Source organism: Arctopsyche grandis, chromosome 1 (genome assembly GCF_051622035.1).
Source record: "Arctopsyche grandis isolate Sample6627 chromosome 1, ASM5162203v2, whole genome shotgun sequence".
NCBI lineage: Eukaryota > Metazoa > Arthropoda > Insecta > Trichoptera > Hydropsychidae > Arctopsyche > Arctopsyche grandis.
In genome coordinates, this window is record NC_135355.1 from 6,326,535 (window position 1) to 6,347,965 (window position 21,431).

Sequence of the window (21,431 nt, forward strand, 5' to 3'; positions counted from 1 at the left end):
GATTCTATGCATTCTACTTCTATGGATATAATATATTTTTTAATTCACACAAATTTTATGAAATGCTCATTTTTTTTAAATGCACATTTAGATTTTATACAAACCTTAAACCTTTTTATTTTATACATCGTACAGCTAAATAAAACCAAATTATGTAGTATAGAATTATGCCGCAGAGTAATTTTTTGAAGATAATGTCTTTTAGGTGATTTCAGCATGTTTTTGTATATATTTTTTTATTTTTATTCTAGGAACACCACTATCAACCGCCAAATAGTACTAAATGCTTACCATGCCAGTGCTACAGTACTGGATCTGTAGGCGGTGATTGTGACCCTCTCACCGGTCAATGCAATTGCAGACCAGGTGTTATCGGAAGAGCGTGTGATAGTTGTTCAAATCAATACGCCGAAGTTACGTCTGAAGGATGCCAAGGTATAGTATTGAAAGCTTATTTGTCTGATAGCATTCGAAGACGTATTTTTATTCGTTATATTTCCAGTTGTGTATGATGGGTGTCCCCGTTCGATGGCTGCTGGTGTTTGGTGGGAACGCAGTAAATTCGGTGAGATTAAAGAAGCGCAGTGTCCTTCTGGAGCGATTGGAAAAGGCTCTAGGGCTTGTGGTCCAGCAGACATGAGACCACCTTGGCGCGAACCCGACATGTTCAATTGCACGAGTCCAGCGTTCATACACTTAAAGAAACAACTCGGCAGGATCGAAATGGGTGAACTAGAGATAAACACATTCGTCGGTGTCAAATTGGCGGAAAATTTGATGATCGCCACAAGGGATACTCCTAATCTTTACGGCACTGATATATTAATTGTCGAAGGTATCTTAATGGCACTGATTGGTTACGAAAATAATCAGGCAGGATTGAATCTGACACACAGTCAAGACAAAGATTACATTAAGGTTTGTAAAATACATAATATGTAATTGTAATTTGAACAACTAGTGTGTGATATAGAAAATGAAACGTTGTTTATTTTATGCAGAATCTTATAAAATCTACGAGTAAAGTTATTTTGCCACGATACTCGGGGCAATGGCGACGTATACAAGAACTCACAGGACATTCCACAGATGGTTTAATGGGATCGTTTGATGATTATATAACAACTTTGGGTGAAAATCAACATGATACGTACACAAATCCATTCGAAATTGTTGCTGATAATTTAGGTATGTTTTTAGGTTTAAATATTTTCGCCTGGATTTTATTTATCTACATCATATTTTACATTACAGCTCTTGGCATCGATATAGTAACTGCTGAATCTATCTACGGCTTTGAGCCTGCACAAATGTTCAATAAAAAACAAACAGAAGAGCAGTTTACGACAGAACGTGTTATTTTACCGGACACGACTTCGTTTTTACATTCGCCGATGCAAAGCATCGTATATATGAGTAATGGAAAAACTACTAAATTTCACAAAAAAAGTAACAGTATGATGATATCATTTCCAAAGTACAACAATTATCTGCAAAATTCCAATAAATTCGACAAGCACTCTAAGGCTTACATACCACTAGATCTTCTTGGAATTAAGTCCCACGATAATCAAGGTATTTGCATTTTCATTTTAATAATATAAAGTTGTTATTTGAGGATGATGCTTATAAAATCGATGATTGTGTTATAGGAAAAGATGAGAGCTTGTCACGTGCTGTGATCGCTTATACTCAATGGGAACATAGTTCTGGTGTACTTTTACCTGGTAGATGTGGACCTTCTGTTGCACGAAGATGGGGTATCCCATTACGCGTTGCTTCTACTTTAATGCAAATTTCAGTTTTGGTTCCTGAACCAGTTTGGAATCACGCTAAATCGCAAGCAAATATAATTGGTAATTTAAATCAAATTTAATTATTTAAATACTTACAAATGTTTCTTGAATATACTTTATTGTTTTCTTTTTTCATATATTTAGATACATCTGAAAATTCTATGAATTACAATATCAAAGGCAACAAAAACCAACACAAGTCGATGGTAAATGAAAACACGTCACAAGAAAACATGTCATCACATCCAAACAATGTAATGAAAAGTATCAAAAATAAAGAAGAAGAAATAACTACCGAACATCCACCGATAATAATAAATGCCAATTATAAAAAACTCGATATCGATCCATATTCAAAAGATTCTGCCGAAAATGAAGCAAGTTTTCTAGTCGACTCCGAGATGATGGGTCACAAAATGTCCAATGAACCATTAGCTTTGGCGCTCACCCAAGAAGCACCCAACACAAACGACAACAGAAATACAAATAAGGAGAGCGAATCTAAAAAATTGATTTACAAATCCTTGAGCAATATCAATCTAAGGACGCCCATAAGATTACAATTGTGGTTGGATATCGAACCTATTAGATTCAACTCGAGGGTCAATCCCCAATGCGTCCACTGGACGTACAGCAGAGGGTAAGCCATAGTTGTTAGATTGAAATTATAATTTTTTATCGTCCATTACACTAAGTATTACATTTATAGTGTTGGTGAATGGTCTCGTGCTGGATGTCAAACCGACGTTGATTACGATTGGGATTCATTTTCTGATTCTCCCTTATTCGTCAATTGTACTTGTAATCACCTTTCAACGTTTGCCGTTCTCATTGATGTCATCGATTTGGAGGTTTATAAAGTTACCAATTGTATTAAAATATAAGTCAAATCTTTGTTTTTTAACTCGTTTTTATATTTTTCAGTACATACCTGAACCATCGTTACTAGAAGACGTGTCATCTTATTCTGCATTCTGTTTATCGTTGCCTGTTTTACTCTTAGTCCTCTTGGCACTATGTTTAGTGCGAGGCGGTGCTGCTACGATATCCAATACTATCCACAAAAATTTGGTCTTTTCTGTGTTCATGTCCGAAGTGTTATACTTCATTGCACTGAAAGGAAGAAGTTCGCTCGTTGCCAACGAAGTAATTATTTTTTATTTGTTGTTTAATCATTTGGATGCCAATCAACGATATATCGTTGAACGCTGTTTGGTCGAAAACTACCAAGGTTATTGTCAATTGTCAAGGGTTCATTTATTAGTCGAAATCTATTACTTTGAATATTAAGAGGGCTGTACACCCGAAACCTTAATTTTGTTGCCGTTCCTTTCTTCGATATATATATATATATATATTGAGTGAATGCGACAATATATATCAATATATATTTTGAGTGAATGCGACAGTTGCGCTTCGACCAGATAATACGTATTTTAAATCGACAAAATTGAGGTTTCGTATTCTCCAATTTTCTCCTCCTAAACTGGAGCAATTTTTAAAAAAATTTCATCATCGGTATGAGAAAGATATTTTCTGTGCAACTATGCGCGTATTTTTTTTTAAATCGACCGTTAAATAAGCACGCTTGACTCTTTTCTTGGGTGTAAAAAAGAGGCGATTTCGTAGATGTTTGGCGGCTCCTAGCTCCTATAAAAAATAACTAATCAAAAAAATAAAACAATAGATGCAACCCAATGGTGGATATCCATAGCATATTAAAAAATAATTTCTCTAGTGCCATAATTGAGGAAGGGAGAAATCTAATACGTTTGTATGGACAAGGCGCTGGTGTCCAGCCCTCTTAAGCAAGTAGATATTGACAGAAAATGGATTTATTTCTTAGTGCTAATGCTATTTTGTCATATACCATAGATTGTAGAGGAAGATCTTAAAATAATTAGAAATTGTAACCATCGACTATCGCCATGGCAGTCTTGGACAAGGAATTTGAAACAGCTCTGGCAACCAATGTGCTAATACGTACTTACAAAAGCATTTATAATGTATTACAAATCTTGTTTTGTTGTATAGTTTGCATGCAAACTTCTGGCTATGGTGTTACACTACTGGTGGATGTGCTGTTGTACTTGGCAAACAGTTGATGCATGGCAATTGCGTCGCATGGTACGTGAAGTGCGAGACGTCAACCATGGACCAGCCGGAGCTCATCTGGCTTTTGGCTACGGCACTCCGGCTATAATTGTCGCTTTGGCTGCTGGAGTTCGAGCTCATCAATACGGCAACACACTTTTGTAAGTAGTCACACCTTTTTCCTACCAAATATACGTATATTGAATAAACGAAATTATATCTTTTATTTTTACTCAGTTGCTGGATATCTTGGCATGAAAGTCTAGTGTGGTGGATTGTGATCCCGGCTGGTGTTTTAGGCGCAGTTTGTTTAGTCACGCTGGCCTCAGCTGTAAGAGCTGCATTTACACTGAAAGATCATATATTAGGCTTTGGAAATTTGAGGTTCATATAATATAATATTATAAAAATCTTTGACTTCTAACTGGCTGAATTGTTACATGGTCTATATTTATATATTTACATGTTTTACGTATTATAGGAGCTTGGTATGTGTCGCCGTATTATCAGCTCCAATGTTGGCCATCGGTGGAGCAACGTGTTTATTATTAGCGAGTGAAGGAGGTGGTGGATCTTCAAGTAGTTTCCTATCGCTCGGACTATTAGCTGCCCTTCCGGCACACGCTATAACACTACTACTCGGATATTGTCTATTCAACGTACGAGTACGAGAAAATCTTCATAGGTAATGGAATCATATATCAATCAACTCATTCCTTTTTCGTATTAAAATTTGTTTTAAATTCTAACTCGCTGTATATTTTCGTTCATAGAACATTCCTAAGATGCATCGGTAGGAAAGTTCCATTACTTGACAATTCTATGGTGACTGGTTCCAGTAGTCAAACAATGAGTCCTGGAAATCGGTATTGTTCTTCACCTATTGTGATGTTGCTTCTTTATTTTTGTGAAAGTGTAGTATTTAATATTTATTTTTATTATTTTAGATCTGCTTTGGCTTATCACAATACCGGCGGTCTCGAGGGTGTTACCGCACGGCGAAACATCGGCATATCTGCATCCAGTACGACCTCGAGAAGCACTACTAAGACTAGTTCAAGCCCTTACAGGTATGTTTGCATATATATATTATATAATTTGTTTGAAAAAATCTACAAACCTCATATGTAGTTTGAATTTTAGAAGCGACGGTCATATGCGACATACGAGCACATCAACCTCGAATTATAATTCGACAAGTGATATGCCGTCGTATCTACGAGGTTTCGATTCGTCGTTACATCGACATAGAGAAGGTATTTTATTATATTTTATAATGTTGTACATTTGTAATATTTTAATATTGACAACAATTTATTGTTAGAAGATACAGGTGCGACTCGTCCGCGTAAATCTCGCGGTTCTACTGCTGGAAATGCCTCTGATAGTGATTCAGATGGTAGCGCTGGACGAAGTCTAGATCTCGCTTCGAGTCATTCGAGCGATGATGAAGATACGTCTGATAGGAGAGGGACAATTAAAGCAGTAGTTCCAGGTGCTTTGATGACATTCATTTGGATAGTTGTTTCTTAATTAATTAAATTTAATATGGTTACTTTCATGTATTAAATTAATTGCAGAAAACAATAACGGGTATTTGCCGAACATAACTGAAAATTCTCCTCAAATAGCCCTACCGAGTCGAAGTGCACGTTGGGCACCTAATACAATACCAAATCCAGGTAATTGTGTAATTCATTTTTGTTTTATTTTTCTTTCTTACAAGTATTTATGTATTTTTTTTTCTATTTGTATTCTTAACCTTTTGAATGCTGACCAATGCCGATCAGCGTTTTGCCGACAAGTCCATGGGCTTGAAAACGTATATTGAGCATGTACAAAGTAAATAAGAATACTGCCGTGGGTCGTGTAATCCGTGCAATTGTTTTGTCAACGTTAAAGTAGAATTACCCTGTAAGGCAGTGAAGGTATGTTGAGCGTATCCCGACCTAACGAAACACATGTTGTGTAGTTTGTAAGAGGATCGTTTATTTTTGTTCAATTGTTACAATAGTTATTGTATGTACGAAGAGGTTGAGCTTCGGAGAAGTGAGCTGGTTGAACTCCAGAGGTTCACTCTGGTGTTGGGAGCTGGTGCGTCGCTTTATATACGTTCAGGCTTGAAGCGTGCCGCGTGCAGTTGCTTTGTCTTCGTTTCCAGGACACGTGTGTTAGGGACACGTGTTGACCTATTTTCGAGGCGCGTGCTTTATAGCTTTGGGGTCAGCGCCAGGACGTCGTTCGTTTAATAATGCGGGCATGTGCCACGCGTAAATGATTTTTCAGACATGTGTTACGGTTGCCTGATGACATCACTGTTGGGTTTCGTTCGTTTTACGATCGAGCGATGAACTCTTTCTTCTGGAATGGTCGAAGGGGACGTTGCCCTTCAGTTATGCATGTTTGTACAGGATCGATGATGAGCTCACTGGTTTCGAGTCGTAATAGCACAAGTCGTGCTATATTCCTACAACCCAATGGAAATCCCTAACTGCTGAGTATTTTAGATTGTGGCTTGGTCCGAGTATTCTATCTGATTGTTGCACACGTAGGAACGATCAGATTGAACCGAATAGGTGATTATTGGAAGCAGCATCACTCATTTAATATACGGACATTTTCCTAATACAAGTCACGCGATCGATTTTTATTCATTTTAAGAGCATTACATTTCAACAACTATGAAAAAGATGGACTTAGTTTTGGAAAAATACATTCATTAATAGTTATTTTGTTTTTTTTTTATATTGTTGCAAAATATATTAGAGAGTCTAAACACAACTTTACAAAACTCGAAATTCTAGGCGGTAGTTATCTAGGGTTTGTGTGGATTAGCCACAATTTTTACACCTGATTTCTATTGGATTTATAAATAATTCTAATTGGAAATGTGGACGAAATTTTCAGCGTGGCAGGCTCTCAACAGAAATGACATCAGCAATCAAAGGGTTAATCTGTATAGCACACTCGTCACGTTGGAGCAATCTGTTAGACGAGTGTGCATGATTCATCGAAATAAATAAATGAATTACAAATATAACGTAATTTAGGCTAAGATTTGAGTAATAAATCTATCTGACGTAGTTTTCTATTCAAAAGTTTCACAATATTCTAATAAATCATTTCATAAACATTATCCTTTATTGATTTTTTTTTATTATTATAAAGCAGACGGAGAAATAGGACGATGGTCACAAGAAACTGGATCCGACAATGAGATGATAAATCCCATGCCACTTGTCAAAACACCCTCTCCGAATCCTTTGCCTAATCCAGATTTAACATCAGACCCTGTATATCACCTCAAGCATCACAACATGAAGCCTGCAATATTAGAAAACATTCACGAAACATATGTGGCCAATATTGAACAACCCAGAATGCCCCTCGATAACAGGTACATAGTGCACAGTAATTTGATAAATATACACATTTCATTTTTGATATATTAGAACATTTCACAGATACGGAATGGAACCTGAGTATAGTGATGCCAAATACTGCCTAACTCCTGACAAGCATCAAGGCCAATATGAGCCTCATTATATGCAAACGGAGTCGGACTATGCGATGAGACCCAATCATTATCGCGCACCTTATGGTGCCAAGTCTTATCTGGCGACGCAAGACAACTACAACTACAGTCCGACAAAATTTCTAAACGGTGAAAATGCAGTGTATGGATCGCGAGAATTTCGAGATTCTGGCATTGCAGGTTTTCTCAAAAATGACTATCAACGAAAGTTTGAAAACCAATATATCAATCCTGCCATAGACTACGGTGATAGATTGTCGGAGACGTCTGAAAAGCATCATCCTCATGATAAATACTTATTCCCTTATACAGGTCAGCTATTTTTAATTACGTATTACTAGAGACACGTATTTTGGGCATTTTGCTATTAATGCTTAATTGATGCTAAAATTCGGAATAGATGCTAAATTTGTAAAATATGCGAATAGATGCTAAAATAACAAACAACAGTGAAATTTGCATAAAATTTATAAAATTAATAGACAATTTAGAAGGGTCTTCCTATCCCTTTGCCCATTTATTATGTGAAGAAATTGAAGGGATAAAACAGAGCTTGCAGTTTACCATAGACGGTGTTTTTCCTGTCGAAACCAAGCAACTGCTTTTGTCTAATACTGTAAATAGTAGACAAATGTGTGAGTGCTGAAAGGTATTTTAGTAAATACAATATAATTTAATTGTTACCGATCGTCGCACAAATCTCAAAAAAGAATCTGTAGAAATACGAGTATGCTCCATGTTGAGTTATAATAAATTTAAATTGGTATTATATTTTTATATTCTTGTAATTTAAATTCCAAAACATTTTTGAATTTTTTTATTGTTGTGTTGTCTTTAAATTGTATATACATATGTATATAAATTTTATTAAAATTCAACGAATTTTTTTATTATTTAAAATTAAACTCTTCATAAAAATAGATGCTAAAATTGAACTATTTTAATGCCCTAAAACGTTAAAATGTAAAATGAAAATGCTAAAATTGACAAAAATAGATGCCCAAAATACGTGTCTCTACGTATTACATATATTTGTTGCAATCTTTGTTTGTAATTGACGTTTAAAATTACGTTTCAGCTGAAGAAGATCATGTCAGTGTGCGAGGTATGAACTCGTCTCCCATTGTTAACAATCATGCAGGTCAGTTAATATACTGTGTACTAGTATGAGGTATTATCTCATATGATGATTGCAAATTAAGTGTATTTCACTGTTTATTTATTCTACAGATGTGTCGCAACAAATGGCAGCTCCCTTAGCAAATATGGCTGAAACAAGCGAGTATGTTAAATCTTAAATATAAAAAAAAAAAACATTTTCATCAAAAAAACTTCTTGTATTTTCTTTAAAATTTAAAATTTATTTATTTTTCCACATTATCCACACACCTTTCATGATATTGTATTTTTATTGCAAATAGCATGATATAGCATCACTTAAAAACCTATATTCCTTCATCCCGCTTTGTACAACGTCAAATAATGGTATGTATAGTTTTTTTGGGAAAAATGGGTCTCTCCTTTTCTGCAGCATATTATATTTCCTTCCTACGAACTTCTATTGTTACTAACTTAACATTATACTAATCTAACTTATTTAACTTGGACTTAGATGGTGGCGGTTATATGAGTCAGATTGTTGAAAGAAATATTATATGCTTTATTTTTTCAACTCGATAAGATATGGCATTAATTGCGAAGCTGAACCTACAGGTAAATACATATATCTATTTCTTTTATCAATCTAAGTAACAATTCTTCACAATAACATTGAATCATACTGTCACAAAATTCACTTAATATTAAATTTTTATAGTATATAAATCGCTATTTTTTTTTAGATATAACTTACTGAATCTTACACTATTTTCAGCGTTAAACCAACTACGGAAGATGATGCTGAAACAAGAGTGTAGATATGTATTGTTCCTGCTCATTTTACCTTATTGTAAAAATGTAATAGTACAATGATTTATATGTATGTAAAATTACTGTTATATACTTTAATTAGCTTAATTATATCATTTGAAGAGACTGATACTATACATGCATTTAATTTAAACTATTTTACAAGTAATATAATTGTGATTTTATTTTATACTAGGTCGAATACGAAATATTTTGGCCCATCATGTTTTTTACACATTTTTAATGCAATAAAAAGATCATTTGTCAGTCATCTCAGAATTAAAAACTTCTTATATTGTCCTCGATTAGAAATGTTACAATTATTATTTTTAATATATGGAAATGCAAGTCGTTTGTTATGTATTTATTTGATGTATGTGTGAAAATTACGTATATAAATATTTACTAATATTAAATCAATTAATTGATCTCATTTGTAATATAAGATGATAATGTCAATTTTTTTAAATTAAATTTTTTATTGAATTTTTTTCACCCTCTTAATAATTTAGCAATTTATTTTTGTTTTTGTGATAATTGAGAAACTTGAAATTATTTTTATTGTATAATTTTAAATAAATATTTTTGTTGTCGCCATAAACTATCTAAATATGTGTAAAGTTAGTTTCTTTCAATTGCAAAGAACATATTTAATGAGAAAAATAAAACAAAGATGTGCCTATATAAAAGCTTTTTGTATAAAAGATATTTTGTAATACATATAACGACATATGCCATATTAAATATCGTTAGTATATTGTTTAAAAGATTTTTTTTTCGATTATACACTGCGGTATATATCATATTATATGTGCAATTTTATTTTGTAAACATTCCAATTGAATATAAGTAAAAATCCCCATTAGGGGATTAAATTAAATTAAATTAACATGGCGATTATTAAATTCCCATGTTATTTATATTCGAAAGTGTAAAGAAATTTGTGAATATTATGATTCTTATCATACATGTAATTGACGTGTTGTGATCTTAATATATTTTGTAATTTTGATTAATTATTTGTAGATTTTAAAATATATATTTAAGTAAATAAATTGCTCTTTTTTTCGTTTTAATTCACATCATAACATACAAATTCAATTTACTTTATAACCAAATAATTAAATCCCTACTACAAACAATACTTAACTCAGGCATGTATAAAAATATAAGTTTCCAATAAATTATCCGGAAATATCAGAGAAATTAATAGCCAACTTTTTTCCTATAAGATCAGAGTCGGTTTAAGGATAATCAGACTTGGTTATTTTATTTCAAATTTATGGTTATTCAACTTTGTAAATTGTCATTATCCGCCGTGGTAGGTCTCCTAGGTCTCTGTTCTTCCATGAGAAAGGAATACCAGATTTAAATCTGGCAAACCACGCTCTGCAAATTCTTTCTGCCACATGGTTCTCTCCACAAATGTCGCAAATAGTCATACTGGCTTGACTAGAAGTTTCGCCTTCTTTATATAAAAATAGTAATATGTGTCAAATATGGAATTTATCTACCTCCTTAGTTGAAATAAATAAGGCTTTATGTTAAGTAAACACACTTAGTTTTAACATTTATTTATACTTATTTTTTTTGTATATATTATAATATACATTCGAGAGTAATTTGAATTACATTATTCAATAATTTTTTTAAGGTCTTTATTTCTTTTGTTGCTTATAATCACGAGAAAACTGCTCACACCCGAAAATTAGTCACGAAAAAAATGGTCACACCCAAAAATTCGACCAATTATTATTTTTTTTCGTGACCAATTTTCGGGTGTGACCAGTTTTCTGGTGACCAGTGACGGGTGATCACGTGTGACCGATCTAGAGCGACCGGTTGTCCTGTGACCGGTTCACATTTGTCTAGTGTAGGAATCTAGCACAACTTGTGCTATTACGAATCAAAACCAGTGATCACATCATCGATCCTGTATGCATAACTCAAGGGCAACGACCCCTTCGACCATTCCAGAAGAAAGAGCTGATCGCTCGATCGTAAACGAACGAAACCCATCAGTGATGTCATCAGTAGAGGTAGGATAGTCACAGTGCTATACATTGTGCGGCAAACCTTTAACAATGCATTTACAACCTTTGAACAATACACGGCCCCCTCAGGCTCCGGTGACTAGTCATTAGGCAACCGCGATTTGCTGAAAATCGTTTACTCGTGGCAGTCGTTAACACGTGCCCCGAAAACCGCATTCTCAAAAGAACGACGACCTGGCGCTGACCCCATATAGCACGCGCCTCGAAAATAGGTCAACACGTGTCCCCAACACACGTGTCCTGGAAACGAAGACAAAGCATTTGCGCGCGGCACGCTCCAACCCAGAACGTATATAAAGCGACGCAGCAGCTCGCAACACCAGAGTGAAGCTCTGGAGTTCAACCAGATCACTTCTCCGAATCTCAACCTCTTCGTACATACAATAACCATTGTAACAATTGAACAAAAATAAACGATCCTCTTACAAACACAAACGGTGTTTTCTTAGACCGGGACACGGTCAACACATCTGTCCCGCGTACTAAACTAGTAATCACCGAACCCTGCTTTCTATTGGATTTCCAAATAAATCTAGTTGGAAATGTTGGTGAAATTTTTAGCGTGGTGGGCTCTCAACAAAAAAGACCAGTATTTTATTAATAACGAAATGGTCAGTATTATATTATTATATATTTATATATAACAAATGGACTCAAAGGGTATGAACGATAGCTGCAGGGGCTGTATGTGTTGATGACCAGTGGCTGTGTATGTGTCGTCGTCTCGATCAGCTTGCTCTGGAACGGTGCGGGGTGTGGGAATTATACAAAAGAGTAACGGTTATGATCTCGTTTTTATTGATGAGTTGGTGGCCGAGCCGGGGAGTTGCTCGACGCCTCTGCCTCTTTATGGCGGAGGCTGTGGATTGAGTAGGCTGTGGCTGGTCAGGAAGGGTAGACCAGCCACGCCAAGACCTTCTCGGTCGGAGTCTCACGAGCGTCTGAGAGCTCGCCGTGTTCGAGGCTTGGGTCGAACACGTGGTCGAGCATAGTCGGTAGACATAGTCGGTGAGGCACGACTATAGAAGAAGCCATACTCCTCGGAGGGCTTCTATGATGCCAATGAGCGCTCGCCGTGATCAGACTTGGGCGGATCACGGGGCCAGAGTTCGGGGCTTAGTTCGAGGCCGGCTTTTACGAGGGACGCTGCATCTGGCGGTCCGCGCCGGGATCACCGGGCGCCGGACCCACGGGAGAATCTAGAGCGACTGACAGATGGTCGGTGTAAAAGAGGGAAAACAAAAGCCGAAGCCGAAAGAGGACAACCAACGGCCATGAGGGCTTTTGGCTCGGACAGGGTAAATAATGTAATCAACTTTTTATAACTTCTTTGACATGTGCATAAATATGTTCACAGTTAGCCATAGTGTTGATTTAGGGTGACCTGTGATGGTGCTATGACATATATATGTAATAATATAAAACTATATCCAATAATTTAATGGCGTATGCATGGATGTGAAGTGTGGTGTTAGGGCTGAAACGAAAGCGCGCGCTGTTTTGACGGGAGCTTAGTTGTGTTGTAGTAGTAGTGAGTAGTCAGTCGAATGAAGCTGGAGTTTTGACAGGTGACGTTTGGGGAGGATGGGGGTGACGGGTCTGTTGGGGTTCGCGGGGGCGGCGTCCCGGCCCGCTTCGGCGTCCCAACTCGCCGGAGAGACGGCTGCCATCGACGCCTACTGCTGGCTCCATCGAGGGGCCTTCAGCTGTGCAGACAAACTGGCCAGAGGGGAACACACCGACCAGTAATCTCATCGACATATTTATTTATTTCATTTTTTTTTTTTTTTGACATACATTGTATTTATTTATTCAGTCTGTCGTTTCATTTCTTTTCTTCGAATTCAATTGTTATTAATTTAATTTCACTTGTATTTGAAAATGTGTTTCACAATACCTTCTTCGTATGTATGTAAATATTTTAATAATTTGGCCATCACTTTGCGAATTGAATTATTCATATATTAATAATATAAAAATATTCAAAATGAACCCAGTCTGTCAATTTACTCAGGTGATGCGAATGATTCACATAAAAAAATAAACTATAATTGCATATTAAATACAACAAGTATATATAACATATTTTATTTTTTTGTTTGCAGACATATCAGATACTGCATGAAATATGTCTACATGTTGTTATCGCATAATATTAAACCGATTTTAGTTTTCGATGGACGACACCTTCCTGCAAAACTTTTGACGGAAGAAAAACGGAGAGAGTGAATATTTTCATTAATTATATGTTTATATATACATATGTACTTTTATTATTATCAAACTCACACTGATTATATAACTATTTTCAGGTCTCGAAATGCAGCTAAGAAACGTGCAGCAGAGTTGCTACGTATGGGGAAGGTATTTCAACACCGGTTCAATATCTTTTAGAAACTCCTTTATTACCAAACATGGCCATAACGAAATCATCAGTTATAGTAAATAAACTTTCACCCACAAATATTTATGTGCACTATAAATATGTACTTATCTGCGTAATGTGCACATTCATTTTGAAACCAATAGTGTATTTAGAAGTAGATATTAATTATATATACATATTTAGGGAAAATTATAGACCGGTAGGAAGGAAGAAGAAATCTATATATATAAAAATGAATGTCTGTGTGTGTGTCTCGAATAGGCTCCTAAATCACTGAACCGATTACAATGGAACTTTCAGGATTTATTGTATGCATATTCGGGAAGATTACTATTACAATTATTTTTTTAATTGGTGTTAATTATAAATTATTTTACATATATGTAAAATAATCAACGGGACTATATAATATCATGTTTTTGTAGTTAATACATGTTAAATTCCGGTCTCCGTGACGAGCCAGAAAGTTAAATTACAGAAAACACAAATATCGGAAGGCAAAGATCGAAAATCGAAAGATCTTAAGTCGAAAGATCAAAAAATAAGGGTGCATGGTAAACGGTACTATGTATATATAATATGGCATGTGGTAAAATTATCTCTCTTTTTGTCATACAGCTTTGTTTAATGTGCGCGCGCAGGATTCGGGAGGAAAAGCCTGTTCCTCTTGTTCCTGTTGTATCCTGCTCGCGCAAATTAAATGAGGATGTACTACGGGGGGGAGAGAGAGTTTTACCGCACGCCACTGATATATATACTAACCGTTTTTCATATGTATGCATTCGGTGCGGTGACAGTCACCCCCAAGATGGATACTTTTTGAGATGATTGTTATGTAACTAAGTTACAGTTGTTCCTTGTTATGATTGAGTTTTATTCCATGTACATATGTATAAACATTGCAACATTCAATTTTTATATTTTAGGTAGAAGAAGCAAAAACTCATATGCGGCGAAGTGTCGACATCACTCACGAAATGGCATTAGATCTGATTAAAGAATGTCGCAAAATGAATGTAGATTGTATTGTAGCGCCATACGAAGCCGATGCTCAATTGGCGTATTTAAATAGAAAGAATATAGCTCAATTCGTAATAACTGAAGATTCCGACTTGCTGTTGTTCGGATGCAATAAAGTATTATATTTCACTATAATGTAGGTTTTGTAATGATTTGTCACTGTAAAATTTAATATTGGTGTGTGAATATTTCAGGTATTTTTCAAGATGGACTTGAACGGCAACGGTGTATTGATGGAGAGTGCGAAACTTCCGCTCGTTATGAAATGTCCCTATGAGAAGTATAGATTTGACAAATTCCGTCAAATGTGCATCTTATCAGGATGCGATTATCTGGCTTCGTTGCCGGGCATAGGCCTAGCCAAAGCTCGCCAGTTCATAAACGCCACTCAGGATCCGGATATCAGCAACGTATGTAAATCACAACCGTGAAATAAATTTATTATGTACCACTGTGTATTATTTATTAATATGAATTTATTTTAGGCTCTTAAAAAAATACCATCATTTTTCAACAAAAGCAGTTTGCAAGTGACGGATGAGTATAGAGATGCCTTTTTAAAAGCAGAAGCCACTTTTAAACATCAATATGTGTACGATCCAATCGATAGAGCTATGATACCGTTGAATTCCTTGGAAGATGAAGGTAATGTTTACATTTTTTTTTATTTTTACATAGATATATGCCAGGAAGACTCCAATACGCCTTCCTGGACAATTAATTACAAACAATGCAGCATTTTTATTACATAAATCGTTGTATTTCGAGAAGCTGAAGAAAAATTAATTAATTAATTAATCCATTGAGACATCTATGGATTTTTATTACATACCTCCTTTACGTTTCACTTACGATTACAATTCAGGAAAAAGTTTGCCTCTTATCCGATCGTTTTCATACTTTGCCATATTGCTCATTTTGGTCATCAATATAAGTAAATGGATCCTCCGCCATTACGATAGAGATAAAACATCGTATAACCCTTTGCCCGCGGCAATAAATATAGTGAACAAACCCTGTACCTTTTTTGCGAATTTGGCAATCTAGTTTTCGACCTTAAGTACAGATTTTAATATTAACTAAAGTAACCAGATTAATTAACACATAAAGTATTATTTTAAACAATAAAATACATAATATATCTCGTAGTTTTGGCTTAATTGTCAAATAATCATTCTTCATACGATTGAGACGTATTGTCTCAATATTGTGTGAAGACGTGACGTCACATAAACGAGGTTTCAGTATGGTTCCACAGAAAACTAATTTTGACTGGTATATATTCATTTTAAGCAAATTGAATAGATGGCATTCAACTCTCAGTAATATATTCAACCAATTTTGAACCTTAAAACAGTTGAAATAGGCGCATATAAGGCTCAAAATCCCGTGCAAAGTTCAGAAATACTATGGAAGACAGCCGCGCTACGGACTTGTCGCCCAAAGCTTCCATAGAAGACGGCCGCGGGCAAACGGTTAAGAAGCGTATCAAGATCGAATATTTTTAATCTCGGTGACGTCTCGTAGTCATTAATTTTATACATAGATGGCGGTAGTAAAATAAAATTAATGGTATTTTTATTCAAAATAATAATTTTATATACAAATTATAGAAGAGGTACTTTTTTTAGACTTGTACATAAATTTTTACAAATTGTGCATACTAAATAATACAGAAGATTTGTGACACAGCAGGTAGGATAATTTTTTGCCAATTTTTAATGAACCGTCTCAACAATGATCACATAAAATTGACAAACTCTGATAAGAAACGATCGACTTGGACTCACGAACATCCAAATCTAACCAGCAGTATATTAAAGATTAGCCCGGGATCGAACCCAATAACCTCTTGGTGCTAAACATAAACGCAAACAATTAATACAATTGTATTCATTGTATCAATGAAGAACTCGGCAAGTTCATAAATTTAATTTAATTTTCGTCTAGGAACTGATCCACAACACTGCACAAACGCTGGCACGTTACTAGATGTTGATGTGGCATTTCAATTGGCTGTCGGTAATCTGGATCCATTTACGTTGAAGCAAATGGATAATTGGCATCCCGATGACAAAAGCTTGAAGGTTTTTATTTTTAATTATTGACTATTCATACTTTATATTTGTTTTATTCATATGTAGTATCTTCTCAATGTTGTGATTGTCATGTTAGCCCACAGGAGCAAAGACAAATCAATGGTCACAATTTAGCATTGCACCTCACAAGAGCATGTGGAGTAAAGATTACACAGAGCATGTGAAAGAAAATAGTAAAAAGGATAATAGTTTCATATCGGCAATTGCAATACCAACTACTAGACTTTTAAAATCCAAAATAATAAATACACCGACAATCAATGAAAATGAAAGGTATTCAAAAATAATTTTCTTAGTATTTACGTAAACGTAAACTTTAAATTAATCTTAAAAAAAACCTTTTTTTTTTGCAGTTTGACGATTAAAGATTTAAAAGCCATGTATTGTAAAGAACCAGCTAAAAAGAAGGCGAAATTGATAGTTTCTGAAACGCAAAACATTGACGATGACTTTGATTCTGTTGACGTCCATAAATTATTAACTAGTCCGCTTAGATCAGTAGGAAATCAGAAATCGTGCGAAGAATCAGCGCATGCAGAAGAACAAACTTCTCCCATTTTACAAACATCTGAAAGAACTTACAAGAGAATGATGAAAAGTGGTTCATTTTCTAAATTAAAGCGATTGAGTAAGTTCCAACGGACTGTTGTGGATGAAAATAATATTGTACAGAGCAGATTTTTCAATATGGAAACCCCCGATTCCTCGTCGGAGAATTGTTTGGAAATTAATGTAAATAATTGCGAAAGTCCTATTGATATTAACGGTGAATCATCGATAAAGAAAATCTCGCATCCTAGTAATAATATGTCTAGTGTTGTATCATCTTGTGAAGGTGATGAAGTTATTAGTGAAAATTCTATAGATATTAGTGGTGAAGCGTCGCTAAATAAAATCTCGCATCCTAGTAATAATATTTCTAATGCTGTATCATCTTGCGAAGGTGATCTAATCATTAGTGAGAGACGTGATAAGTCAACACATACCAATAGTAAACTACCTCAAATAATGATAAGTCCATCTCGAAATCCTTTCAAAAAGAACGCACTGCTCGATACTGACGAAATATTGATGGATAGAAAATATGTAGTGGATCTGCCAACTCCGGGCTGTTCACAGACGTCTTCTGAAGACACGATAGATTTAAGCGAAGACAAAACCGTTGTCGTAAATAAGCTCGTCAACTTGGAATGTCCTAAGAAACGCGAAGTCGAAAAGAAAATCACGAAACCGCAAAACACTTTGTGCAGAAGGCCTGGTTTAGCAAAAAAATCCTCAGTATTGACCAGTCAACAGACTTTACTCTCTGTATTTGGATTTCAAAAGAAATGTAAATTAAAACATTGAATCAATGTAATAATTCGCTTAGTCATTGTTTTCGAGTATTTTGACTTTTATTTTTATAAAATAATGACTTTTTTTGTTAATATGAAGTTTTATAAATGTATTTCTATATTTAATTTAACCTTTTTCATACCTAAAACTGATCTTTTACAGAATCTTTATGTTAAATGTTTTGATACATATTTTCACATTGAGATATATTATAACTTAATAAAATCAGTCTTTTAAATCATTATTTGTTTTATTTATATCAACTTCTTTCATATCATTCACATTTGAATTGTATTACTGATGACATTTTGGACAGTACATTATGATTGTTTTGAATGCTTATCGGAGCAGGGCCTTCGACCATAAAATTATAATACATATGCATGAAAAAATGAGCATTTGTAACACGCAAAAAGAATATCGAGCCTTATCATCACATTAATTGGTTAATTGTAAATGGGGCATTAATGTCAAAGATCTGGTTTTGTCTCGTTGGAGTTTAAATTGTTGATAAACAAACAAAATTAAAATGCTAAATAATGGTCGCGAGTGCCTGCTCTTTTTTTATTTTAATGAAAGAATGACTGAATGTTAGTGCAAACTGACGATGGGAAACTTTCCGTAAGTACCTGCTTTTCTTGGTGACGGTTTGAATTTAAAAAAGTACCTAGTGATAGATGGTTAATGAGGTGCATGACTTTATATACTGCTATCAGTAATTTGCTGCATATGTACATATATTAGACAGGATATTCTTTAAGTTTAATCATTATTTTTAGAGATAGCCTTTGACCAAAAATTTTAGTTATATATATAGCTGAAACAATCGAATTCTAAAAATAATTTTTATCTTGTATGTTAAATATGATAAAAAGTTAATGTTTTATATGTTTATTTATTAAATTTTGATGAACTTACATATACCATGATTAAATCGTATACATATGTACATATAGTATACTACTTCTTACATCTTGCATCCATAAAAATTTCAATAATGAGTGATTTAACTCCCAATCTATCCCGGTTATTACTGCAAAGGCACAGCCATGAAACGAAAAAGGCAACAAATTAAATGGCCCGTATTTTAATCCTTTGAATGTTGACCAACGCCGATCGGCGTTTTGCTAACAAGTCCGTTAGCCTGAATGCCCATACGCTGATGGGCGTTGTTTTTTGAGTATGTAAAAATAAACAAGAATACTACCTGTTAAGCCTTTCCAGGTAGCATTGAAAAAAGATGCATTAAACATGGGTCGTGTAATCTGTGTCAATGTTTATAAATACTGGTTTACACGGAAATTTCTGAATTAATAACCATAGCACAACTTCCCGATGGAAATCCCTAGCTGCTGGTTATTTTAGATTGTGACTTGGCATTTAGATTGTGAGCATTACATTTTAACAATAATGAAGAAGATGGAACTAGTTTTGGAAAAATACATTCATTAATAGACTTCTTTTGTTTATTTTATATTGTTGCAAGATATATTAAATAGTCTAAACTCACCTTTACAAAACTTGAAATCCTCGGCGGTAGTTATCTAGGGTTTGTTTGGATTAGCTACAATTATTGGATTACTAAATAAATCTAGTTGGAAATGTTGGTGAAATTTTCAGCGTGGCGGGCTTTCAACATAAAAGACGTCAGCACTCAACAGGTTAATCAACTTCAGTAAGTATATATGTAAATCAGTTTTCGACCAGTATTTTATTAACAAAATGGTCAGTATTATATTATTAAATGTCTACATATGTACATATAACAAACGGAAAGTATAAAAATCTGACTGGTCTTCGTGACGGGCCCGGATGTGATTCTGCGCGCGCACATTAATACGAGAGGAAAAGCCTGTTCCTCTTGTTCCTGTTGTATCCTGCTCGCGCAAATTAAGTGAGTATGTACCGTTTATCATGCACCCCTTTTTTACTTTATCTATGTTTGATCTTTCGACTTAAGATCTTTCGATTTTCGATCTTTGCCTTCCGATATTTGCGTTTTCGGGCGTTTCAAATTCGGGCCCGTGAGGTAGACCCAAATCTGATATATGTACATACATATGTGGCGGCTCGCTATACGACATGGTCGAGTTTGGTCACCTTCCTGCGAGTGGGGACCAACTCGATTGTGTTTGGAGTTAGCTACCTCACTCTGCCTTCAGCTGTCATAAATAAAACACGTGCATTAACTAGCCAGTCGTCTCATTCGTCCATCCCCTATACATACATACATACATACGCCAGAGCAAATAGCGGTAAATGGCGGATTATTCCGCAAAAAGCGATCTCCCCCAAGTCACTAAAATCTCGATCAGCGGGATGATCACCGAACCCAAATAGCAATGCCTGTTAGATCGAATTGTGTATCAAGATCGTACCAACCTTATCTTGTTACCAACTAAAAATAGATGAAGTAATAATATTGTCCATTCGTCAAAATCAAATACTGATGATTTGATATTTATACTGAACGATTGATACTGGCTGTTTAATATAAATACTGGCCATTTAATATAAATACTTACCTTTCATTTTTAAATTTTGACACAAACCTTGTAAAAATAGGCTAAAATTCTAAGTAGTAAAATACAAGCCCTTGAAAAATGGGGGTGCAATCCAAAAAATTATTTTAAAGGCTTTTTATATGTTTCAATTCGCTAATTATAGCTGCAAATCGCATTCAGCAAATTAAAATATTTAAATTATAATTTATTAAATCCTACAAATATTTAGATTTTTTTTATAACTAATTTAATTTTCTTAGTTATTGTTATTTTATATTTTCTGTTATAAAAAATAAAAAAAATGTATACTTATACTTAAGAGGGCTGTACACCCGAAACCTTAATTTTGTTGCTGTTCCTTTCTTCGATATATATATTGAGTGAATGCGACAGTTGCGCTTCGACCAGATATTTTAAATCGAGGTATCGTATTCTCCAATTTTCTCCTCCGAAACTGGACCAATTTAAAAAAAAAATTCATCATCGGTATGAGAAAGATATTTTCTATGCAACTATGCGCGTATTTTTTTTTAAATCGACCGTTAAATGAGCACGCTGGACTCTTTTCGTGGGTGTAAAAAAGAGGCGGTTTTATAGATGTTTGGCGGCTCCTAGCTCCCATAAAAAATAACTAATCAAAAAAATAAAACGATAGATGCATCCCAATGGTGGATATCCATAGCATATTAAAAAATAATTT

At 34.7% G+C, this 21,431-nt stretch overlaps 2 protein-coding genes and 1 long non-coding RNA gene across 3 annotated transcripts in view; 2 read left to right on the top strand and 1 right to left on the bottom strand.

The window, feature by feature from the left end:
• stan (Protocadherin-like wing polarity protein stan) overlaps window positions 1-9,341 on the top strand; it is an 85,312-nt gene extending 75,971 nt beyond the window's left edge. The window contains exons 29-49 of the mRNA XM_077427160.1: window positions 252-435; window positions 503-918; window positions 1,002-1,188; window positions 1,255-1,575; window positions 1,653-1,856; window positions 1,941-2,436; window positions 2,506-2,647; window positions 2,721-2,942; window positions 3,831-4,051; window positions 4,128-4,274; window positions 4,372-4,575; window positions 4,664-4,756; window positions 4,838-4,960; window positions 5,022-5,146; window positions 5,215-5,385; window positions 5,471-5,572; window positions 7,062-7,287; window positions 7,355-7,737; window positions 8,504-8,550; window positions 8,628-8,707; window positions 9,299-9,341. Coding sequence (XP_077283286.1) covers window positions 252-435; window positions 503-918; window positions 1,002-1,188; window positions 1,255-1,575; window positions 1,653-1,856; window positions 1,941-2,436; window positions 2,506-2,647; window positions 2,721-2,942; window positions 3,831-4,051; window positions 4,128-4,274; window positions 4,372-4,575; window positions 4,664-4,756; window positions 4,838-4,960; window positions 5,022-5,146; window positions 5,215-5,385; window positions 5,471-5,572; window positions 7,062-7,287; window positions 7,355-7,737; window positions 8,504-8,550; window positions 8,628-8,707; window positions 9,299-9,341 — 4,137 coding nt within the window. The remainder of the gene's footprint in view (window positions 1-251; window positions 436-502; window positions 919-1,001; window positions 1,189-1,254; window positions 1,576-1,652; window positions 1,857-1,940; window positions 2,437-2,505; window positions 2,648-2,720; window positions 2,943-3,830; window positions 4,052-4,127; window positions 4,275-4,371; window positions 4,576-4,663; window positions 4,757-4,837; window positions 4,961-5,021; window positions 5,147-5,214; window positions 5,386-5,470; window positions 5,573-7,061; window positions 7,288-7,354; window positions 7,738-8,503; window positions 8,551-8,627; window positions 8,708-9,298) is intronic.
• A 2,957-nt stretch (window positions 9,342-12,298) lies between these two features.
• Window positions 12,299-18,470, top strand: tos (Exonuclease tos). The gene is made up of 9 exons (XM_077435085.1): window positions 12,299-13,132; window positions 13,493-13,612; window positions 13,700-13,751; window positions 14,700-14,909; window positions 14,988-15,203; window positions 15,279-15,438; window positions 16,744-16,880; window positions 16,969-17,165; window positions 17,246-18,470. Exons 1-9 carry the CDS (start codon window positions 12,972-12,974, stop codon window positions 18,237-18,239), a joined length of 2,247 nt encoding a protein of 748 aa, XP_077291211.1. The 5' UTR covers window positions 12,299-12,971; the 3' UTR covers window positions 18,240-18,470.
• Window positions 18,273-20,606, bottom strand: LOC143915324 (uncharacterized). Its single transcript, XR_013260898.1, has 5 exons — window positions 20,467-20,606; window positions 19,738-20,389; window positions 19,435-19,652; window positions 19,146-19,260; window positions 18,273-19,044 (listed from the first exon to the last, which is right to left on the bottom strand). It is a non-coding gene; the product is annotated as an uncharacterized LOC143915324 (long non-coding RNA).
• Window positions 20,607-21,431: the final 825 nt, after the last annotated feature.